General features: G+C 40.4%; 1 protein-coding gene across 2 annotated transcripts in view; it reads left to right on the top strand.

Annotated features, from left to right (window-relative positions):
- lin9 (lin-9 DREAM MuvB core complex component) overlaps window positions 1-10,000 on the top strand; it is a 268,691-nt gene that overhangs the window by 244,327 nt on the left and 14,364 nt on the right. For both annotated transcript variants that reach the window (XM_039748225.1, XM_039748226.1), the window contains exons 12-13: window positions 62-187; window positions 7,219-7,401. In XM_039748225.1, the coding sequence (XP_039604159.1) occupies window positions 62-187; window positions 7,219-7,401 (309 nt within the window). The remainder of the gene's footprint in view (window positions 1-61; window positions 188-7,218; window positions 7,402-10,000) is intronic.

Here is a 10,000-nt window from a genome sequence, read left to right as displayed (position 1 = left end):
ACACTGTTATTGGCCATGTAAATGTTTGCCAGAGTAACATATTGCCTTTTCATTTCAATAGAAATCCTATTCAATGCCAATTAATATTGAATTCCAAAAACGATATGCCACCATAGTCCTGGAGCTAGAACAGCTCAACAAAGACTTAAACAAGGTATTGCATGAAGTCCAGCAATACTGCTATGAGGTAAGACTTTGCATGGTGTTCTGTGTAAGTATGTTTATTTTGTTGATGTTTTGCATCTGTCATTATTAAAAAGCTCAGAGGGAGGGGATTAAAATATATTTTATTTGCTAATCATAAAAACTCCCAAATTTTATGATTGATAGACACAAAAACTCAAAACATCACATGTAGGAGAAAAGTATTGCAGACCTTATTTTACATAGTGAATACTTCATTCCATTTACTTGTTGTGTCTTGTTATCAATAAGGACATTCTAGTGTTTAAATTTAGTTTTGCAAACTGTGGTAGTACTATTATTTTCATGTTTACAGAATACAGTGAAATTCTTACTTGCATGTCTCACCAATATGCAACTCTCCGACTCCATGGGAAACAAGTATGTATTAAGAGACGTACAGATGCGTGAGCAATGTTATTGTGAGTGAAGAGCATCGCTAAAGGAACCAAAACATTTATCCCCTTGCAGTTAAGAATAATTTGAGATCATTAGTTCTAAAAGCTACAGGGTGTGGTACTGTGGTTAGTGATATTGCCTCAAAATGTTAGAATTTTAGGTTCAAATCCTCAAACCTGGGCACTCTTTGTAGAATTTGTATATTTCCCCAGCTTTGTTTGGGGTTTTCCACATGTACTCTGGTTTCCTCCTATATTCCAAAGATATACATTTTAGGTTAATTGGCATTTCTAAACATGTAACTTACACACTTGTTCAAATGTTTATATGTGTCTGTGCATTCCCTGGGGTGGACTTAGCACCATTCCAAAATTCATTACTACCCTGTGCTCATTGTTGCGGAGATAGACTCCAGGCATAAATTGTATTAATTCAGTATAAGAATAAACAAATGGTTAGAAAATCAGATAAGTTGGGATGGTGCATATGTTATAGCTCATTGTCTCTTTTAAGAAGAGTTGCATCTTACATTGCAAAAAAGAGAAAAGGTAAGCAGTAGTGGTTTCAGTGCATTCTACATACATATCAAGCTGTAAAACTGAGGTGTCATTCTCACTTTTATTAAGGACCAAAAATAAAACTTCATGTACCCAACACAGCCTGGGATATACCAACAAACAAACAACTACCAACACATTTTCTTTACATGCAGGTCACACGAATACATCTCTTCTCCTCACAATCATTTAATCAGCCTCACACTCTCTGTTAAAACTGTCCCCCTTTTTTTTAGCAGCTTTTCTATTCCTGGATATTGCATTAGGTTAGGAAAACTACCAGCAGCCATGTGACAAAAATGAGCGTTAATTAAAAAAAAAATATATATATATATATATATATATATTTAGGCACATAAAGTCAAGTGAGAGCAGCGGTTTGAACATAGGTGAGAATTTGTAGCTAAAGTGCATATATTTATATCTACATTAACAATCAGATGGCACCTGACCACAGTTTTAAAAAGTGTACACATGCTAATAGTGGATCCAACAGACCGCATTCAGAGCTGGTCAGAAATGAATTGTTTTTGCTTTTAACATAAGTGTAAATGCAGTTGTATTTTCTATCCGTAGGCAACAATCAAGTCCGTGGTAAAGACTAAATAATTATGTAGGGCAGTGGTTCCCAAAGTTTGCCAGGGCACTGCAGCTTCCTCACAGGGGAGCTGTGAAATGCAGCAAAGCACAAACAAAACACACACAGTAAATCATGAAAAAGTTCATGAAAAACGGAGCGGATGAAATGTAATAATGAAAATAGTCCAGAGATCTGTGCGTTGAATGAGAATGTAAAGATAGTCCGATTCAGGAGCGCTCCTTTCTTTGCAGGATGGTCATGAATCCACTTACAGTCCTCATGTGCACAGGCAGACAATCCAGACACACAAAACGATCCAGGACAAAATGTATAAGTATAGGTAATCAAACAGAAGGCAGACAGGCAGGAGCTTGAAATACAAATTACAAACTTTTTTTTTTTTTTTTTTTTTTTTTGCTTTTGGTCACCGGCCCCCCTTTTTTAAAAGCCATGCTGTGACACCATTTGACCTCAACAGCCCCAACACCCTCAGCAGAAGACCAGTCAGATCCACTGCAGGGACTGCTGGGAGTTGCAGTTTCAAATTCTGTTGGCTACTTTCACCATCCCAAGCTGTGATTCTCTCTACAGTATGGTATTGCCACAAAAAAAGCCATTAAAATTGCGGAGGATATTTGCGGTTTCCGCTAACAATTAGGTAGGTTCTAAGGAAAAATCTGCTAATGACTGAGGCCGCAAACTCTGAACCATGACTTTGCGGGGTCTACTGTACTTGTTTTTTGATCTCTTTCAAGTAGATCTTCTAAACCTTGTGAATGAAAATGCTAAAAGTGCCTTTTTAAATTTGATGCTCTTGTAGGTGTATTATTTTTGAGCCCATAAAACTATTTGGTTTTGCATCATATACATTTTCACAATTATCTTATAAAATACTTTGATATTGATAATATTGCCTCTCAGTTGTGACTGTAAAGTGTTCAAAAACTGACAGTTTTGTTAAAATTCTTTTTGACAGATTTTTTTCGATGCCATAAATATGTAATCTGAAATTTTCCAAAAAAAAAAAGCATGAAGCAGTCTTCACTGTAAATTAAAAAAGTCTGAAAAAAAATATTTTAATTGAATTATAATATGTGAAGTGGAAATTTTAACACATTATATTACAATTTATATTTAGTCAGAGCTGGTACGGTTTTACTGGCTAACTCCTGTATGTAACCCAATAATTGCTTCATATTCCAATGTCAGAGTCTTGGATTATACCCTCTGATAGACTGTCATTCAGTCCACATTAATAAGATAATTTCTAAAAGGAAACTGGAAGTAATACATTTTATCACAGATTCTTGGAACTGAATTTTTGCCCTCTACCTAGGGAAAAAAAAACTAACATGAAAGGAGCAAAGCTAGAAGAGAGGATATTATTTTTTTTATTATTATTTCTCTAGAAAATTTGACATTTACAGTTAAACAGCAGAAGAGGGGATTGAGTCTATAAAAAATACTGGTCTGTGCTGTAAGTGGCTGTGTTAAGCAAGGTAGTGTTGGCAACAGTTCATTATGTACAGATGTATATCTGGAATTTCTTTGAGCATAGCACAACTTTGCTCATTTACTCGCTTGCGATATAAACCCTGAGCTGAATGGCGTAATATAGAACAAACAGTACTGAAGTGCTTCCCAGACTTAGCCCTGTAGCATCACTATTGTCTGTACATATACTTTAGATACCACAAGAAGTAAAGTTTAGGAGTGTCCAAATGTGACCATTTGCTTTGGACAAAGTATTTCACATAGAGAAGTTCATCATTATGTACTTCAGTATATTGGAAATCTTAGCCTTAGCCAGGAAAAAAAATAAGGCTGATTTAAAAGACAGGATACTAAGTCAGCTAGAAACAGTAATGCTTGAAACAGGCTGCTGTTCTACGATTTTTTGCTACCATATCATATTTTGTTACTGCAAGTATGAAACCGTGAGAGAGATGACTAATGCAGAGCACTTGGCTGGCTTTTGCACAAAGCAAGAAAGATGAAGTAGGGAAGCACAGATGAAGCACACTTATGCATATCTGGTTTATAACTTTTTGATGCTTTCATTTTTGGCTTTAGTACCATGGTCTCATAGTGCATTCGGAAAACAAATGCATTTCTATTCTTCTTTCGGCTGTTCCCGTTAGGGGCTGACACAGCGGATCATCTTCCATATCTTTTTGTCCTCTGCATCTTTTTCTGTTACACCCATCACCTACATGTCCTCTCTCACCACATCCATAAACCTTCTCTTAGGCCTTCCTCTTTTCCTCTTCCCTGGCAGCTCTATCCTTAGCATCCTTCTCCCAATATACCCAGCATCTCTCCTATGTCCAAACCTACGCAATCTCGCCTTTCTGACTTTGTTTCCCAACCATCCAATTTGAGCTGACCCTCTAATGTACTCATTTCTAATCTTATACATCCTTGTCACACCCAGTGCAAATCATAGCATCTTTAACTCTGCTACCTCCAGCTCTGTCTCCTGCTTTCTGGTCAGTGCCACCGTCTCCAACCCATATAACATAGCTGGTCTCACTACCATCCTGTAGACCTTCCCTTTCACTCTTGCTGATATCAGTCTGTCACAAATTACTCCTGACACTCTTCTCCACCCCTTCCACCCTGCCTGCACTCTTTTTTCACCTCTCTTCCACAATCCCCATTGTATTGTTGATCCCAAGAATTTAAACTCATTCACCTTTGCCAATTCTACTCCTTGCATCCTCACCATTCCACTGACCTCCCTCTCATTTACACACATGCATTCTGCCTTGTTCCTACTGACCTTCATTCCTCTCCTCTCTAGAGCATATCTCCACCGCTCCAGGGTCTCCTCAACCTGCTCCCTACTATCGCTACAGATCACAATGTCATCAGCAAACATCATAGTCCACGGGACTCCTGTCTAATCTTGTCTATCAACCTGTCCATCACCATTGCAAATAAGAAAGTTTTCAAAGCTGATCCCTGATGTAATCCCACCTCCACGTTGAATGCATCTGTCGCTCCTACCGCAGACCTCACCACTGTCATACTTCCTTCGTACATATCCTGTACAACTGTTACGTACTTCTCTGCCACTCCCGAATTCCTCATGCAATACCACAGCTCCTCTTGAGGCACCCTGTCATATGCTTTCTCCAGGTCCACAAAGGCAATGCAACTCCTTCTGGCCTTCTCTAAACTTCTCCATCAACACCCTTAGAGCAAACATTGCATCTGTGGTGCTCTTTCTTGGCATGAAACCATAGTGCTGCTCACTAATCATCACCTCACTTCTTAATCTAGCTTCCACTACTCTTTCCCATAACTTCATGGTGTGGCTCATCAATTTTATTCCCCTTTAGTTACTGCAGTCCTGCACATCCCCCTTATTCTTAAATATTGGCACCAGTACACTTCTTCTACTCTCCTCAGGCATCCTCTCACTTTCCAAGATTCTATTAAACAATCTGGTTAAAAACTCCACTGCCATCTCTCCTAAACACCTACATTCTTCCATAGGGGTATTATCTGGACCAATGGTTTTTCAATTCTTCATTCTCTTTATAGCTGTCCTTACTTCCTCCTTGGTAATCCATTGCACATCCTGATTCACTATCTCCACATCTGTCTCTCGTTCTCTTCATTCATCAGCCTCTCAAAGTAGTCTTTCCATCTACTCAGCACACTCTTCTTGCTTGTGAGTACGTTTCCATCTTTATCCTTTATCACCCTAACCTGCTGCACATCTTTCCCAGCTCGGTCCCTCTGTCTAGCCAATCGGTACAGGTCCTTTTCTCCCTCCTTAGTGTCCAACCTCTCATACAACTCATCATATGCCTTTTCTTTAGCCTTCGCCATCTCTCTCTTCACCTTTCTCCTTATCTCCTTGTATTCTTGTTTACTTTCTGCATCTCTGACTATCCCACTTCTTTGCCATGCTCTTCCTCTGTATATTCTCCTGTGTTTCCTCATTCCACCACCGGGTTTACTTTTCCTACTTCCTCTTTCCGGATGTCACACCAAGCATGCTTCTTGCTGTCACCCTTACTACATCTGCTGTAGTTTCCCATTTGTCTGGTAACTCTTTCCTGCCATCCAGTGCCTGTCTCACCTCCTCCCTAAACTCAACCTTGCAGTCTTCCTTTTTCAACTTCCACCATTTGATCCTTGGCTCTGCCCTCTCTCTCTTCCTCTTCATAATCTCCAACATCATCCTACAGACCACCATCCTATGCTGCTTAACTACACTTTCCCCTGCCACCACTTTGCAGTCTTCAATCTCCTTCAGATCAACTCTTTTACATGTGTGCATCTTCATCCACTCTTGTACTTCACCCTATGTTTCTCCCTCTTCTTAAAATTCGTATTCACCACACAGCACAGCCATGCCCATCATTTTGGCAAAATCCACTATCCTTTGACCTTCTTCATTCCTCTCCTTGACACCATACCTACCCATCAGCTCCTCGTCTCCACTGTTCCCTTCACCAACATGCCCACTGAAATCTGCTCCAATCACCACTTTCTGTCCCTTGTGTACAGTGTTCATCACTTCATTCAACTCACTCCAAAAATCTTCTTTCTTACCCATTGCACACCCAACAGCATTCATCATCACAACTCCAATTTCCAGCTTCAATAATCATTACTCTGCCTGACACACTCTTCACCTCCAAGACACTCTTGACATACTCTTCCTTCAGAATAACTCCTACCCTGTTTCGACTCCCATCCACACCATGATAGAACAATTTGAATCTACCTCCAATCCACCTGGCCTTACTCCCCTTCCATTTAGTCTCTTGCCTTCCTTCTCTCCATCATATCTACCAACTCTTCTCCCTTTACCAGTCATACTTCCAACAGTCAAAGTTCCACTCTCTTTACTTTCCTCCTCTCCTCCTGCCTCCTCGTCTTCTTCTTCTTCGGCCAACAGTAGCCCAATTTCCGCCAGCACCCTTTTGGCTAACAGTACAGTACTGGTGGTGGTTGTTGTTAACCCGGGGCTTGACCGATCCGGTATGGAAATTTGTATTGTTGTCCACATATTGATTTGGCAAAATTTTACACTGGATACCCTTCCTGACGTAACCCTCCCCATTTATCCGGGCTTGGGACCGGCACGAAGAAACACACTGGTTTGTGCATCCCCTGTGGCTGGGGTTATGCAGCATTTCTATTGCATTTGTGTAATAGTTTTCTGTTTTTCAAAATACATTTTCTATACCCAATTTCTATTTTGAGCATTTTCATTTTTGTGCATTCTATTTGTAGTTTTGGTCCTGGATGCAGGATGTTTCATTATAGTTTTTCTATTGTACTATTTGAGTTTAGAACTTAAATTACCCAAATGTCAATTATCTTTTAATCAGTTTTAATTCCAAACATGTCCTTAAAATATTTTTTCCTTACTTTTCTATTTTGATTTGTTGCTATATTCAGAGAGCATGTAAACTTCACAAAAGCAGTGACTGGGCTGAATATTGTGGATTTTTTTTCCTTGTTCTTTTTTTAAAGCTTGCTCCAGAACAAGGCATGCAACCTGCTGACCAACCTTCAGATATGAGAAGAAGATGTGAGGAGGAAGCTCAAGAAATAGTCAGACAAACTAATATTTTGCCAAGTGGACAACATTGCGTTAGAAGTGAAAGTCTTACAGACCTTATTTCTGGACTTACAGCTGTCTTGCTTCAAATAAAGGTACACCTGTGCAAACTCACTTGAAATCAACACTTGTTTTTGGCAATATTTTTATACAATCGGATACTTTGGATGAAATTAGGTGTTAACAATTTATTAGTTAATAACGTCTTATCTAACATGACCTTTTCTAACGTTAATTTAGCAAGGAAAGAAGTATTGAAATTTCGAAAGTTTCATTGCCATTTAACTCTGCATAGAAATAAATTTTTATCAGTACAATTTAGAGTAAACTAGTTTCCCCTTAATCTCCATTAGCCTTATCTATACTAATAAAAGGCAAAGCCCTCACTGACTCACTCACTCACTCATCACTAATTCTCCAACTTCCCATGTAGGTAGAAGGCTGAAATTTGGCAGGCTCATTCCTTACAGCTTACTTACAAAAGTTGGGCAGGTTTCATTTCAAAATTCTACACGTAATGGTCATAACTGGAACCTATTTTTTCGGCCATATACTATAATAGACTTCTGCTCAATGTCCGTGGGAGGCGGAGTTACGCCGCCCACATAATTTAGTGCCTGCCCATATAAGGCCGTCCGTCATCGGCAATCCAGTAGAAACACTGCCGCTAAATATTCACGGGTGAAGGACTGTGCTTATGCAGAGGAAGATGAGATGGTCAGGGTGGTGTTTGGCACAAACTCGGTGAAACTGCGAGAGAAACCGAATTACACAATTGAGAAGGCAGCAAAATATGAAGCGTGTGATACATACAAGCATATTCATTAGTGCAGCTACTGCGGAAACAAAGCACACGTTGGAAAAAGTCAATGTCCCGCTAAAGGAACACTGTTTAAAAAAAACCCCTGCATGCAGTGCGTCACGTCTCCGATAAAGAGGACGACGAGCTGTTTATTGATGCAGTAAGAAACGAATCGATGAATGAAACCTGTTATCTTTACAACGATTGACAAACACGGAATATAACTTGAACACATCCTACAAATGCGAACCTGATTGAAAGAAATAATGATAATCAAATCCTTGATGACAGCAACACTCCTAACACTCACAAAACAATTACTGTATATTGAAAGTCATGTTAGGTTATTTTTAAAACGTTCCCTTTTCTTTTTCATAACTTCTTTAACACACTACTTCTCGCTCTTGAGGCGCGGGTGTGTATATATATATATATATGTATGTGTGTGTGTGTGTGTGTGTGTGTGTGTGTGTATATATATATACTTATATACTGCTCAAAAAAATTAAAGGAACACTTTGAAAACACATCAGATCTCAATGGGAAAAAAAAAAATCCTCCTGGATATCTATACTGATATAGACTGGGTAATGTGTTAGGAACGAAAGGATGCCACATCGTTTGATGGAAATGAAAATGATCAACCTACAGAGCCCTGAATTCAAAGACACCCCAAAAATCAGAGAGAAAAAATTATGTGGCAGGCTAGTCCATTTTGCCAAAATTTAATTGCAGCAACTCAAAATTGTACGCAGCACTTTGTATGGGCCCTGTGTTCTTGTATACATGCCTTACAACATCGGTGCATGCTTCTAATGAGATGACAGAAGGTGTTGTGGGGGATCTCCTCCCAGATCTGGACCAGGGCATCACCGAGCTCCTGGACAGTCTGAGGTGCAACCTGGTGTTATTGGATGGACCAAAACATAATGTCCCAGAGGCGTTCTATTGGATTTAGGTCAGGAAAGTGTGGTGGCCAGTCAATGGTATCAATTCCTTCATCCTCCAGGAACTGCCTGCATACTCTCACCACATGAGGCCAGGGAATTGTGCACCAGGAGCCACTGTACCAGCATAGGGTCTGACAATGGGTCCAAGGATTTCATCCTGATACCTAATGGCAGCCAAGGTGCCTTTGTCAAGCCTGTAGCGGTCTGTGTGACCCTCCATGGATATGCCTCCCCAGACAATCATTAACCCACCACCAAACTGCTCATGCTGAATGATGTTACAGGCAGCATAATGTTCTCCATGGCTTCTCCAGACCCTTCACTTCTGTCCGTGCTCAGGGTGAACCTGCTCTCATCTGTAAAAAGCACAGGGCACCAGTGGTGCATCTGCCAATTCTGGTATTCTATGGCGAATGCCAATCGAGCTGTATGCTGCTGGGCAGTGAGCTCAGGGCCCATTAGAGGACATGGGGCCCTTGGTCACCCTCATGAAGTCTTTCTGGTTGTTTGGTCAGATACATTCACACCAGTGGCCTGCTGGAGGTCATTTTGTAGGGCTCTGGCAGTGCTCATCCTGTTCCTCCTTGCCCAAAGGAGCAGATACTGGTCCTGCTGATGGGTTATGGACCTTCTATGGCCCTCTCCAGCTCTCCTAGAGTAACTGCTTGTCTCCTAGAATCTCCTCCATGCCCTTGAGACAGTGCAGGGAGACACAGCAAACCTTCTGGCAATGACACGTATTGATGTGCCATCCTGGAGAAGTTGGACTACCTGTGCAATCTCTGTAGGGTCCAGGTATCGCCTCATGCTACCAGTAGTAACACTGACTGTAGCCAAATGCAAAACTAGTGAAGAAACAGTCAGAAAAGATGAGGAGGGAAAAATGTCAGTGGCCTCCACCTGTTAAACCATTTCTGTTTTGGGGTCATCTCATTGTTGCCC

The sequence above is a fragment of the Polypterus senegalus genome, chromosome 3 (assembly GCF_016835505.1).
Source record: "Polypterus senegalus isolate Bchr_013 chromosome 3, ASM1683550v1, whole genome shotgun sequence".
NCBI lineage: Eukaryota > Metazoa > Chordata > Cladistia > Polypteriformes > Polypteridae > Polypterus > Polypterus senegalus.
This window is presented reverse-complemented; position numbering and strand designations above follow the sequence as displayed.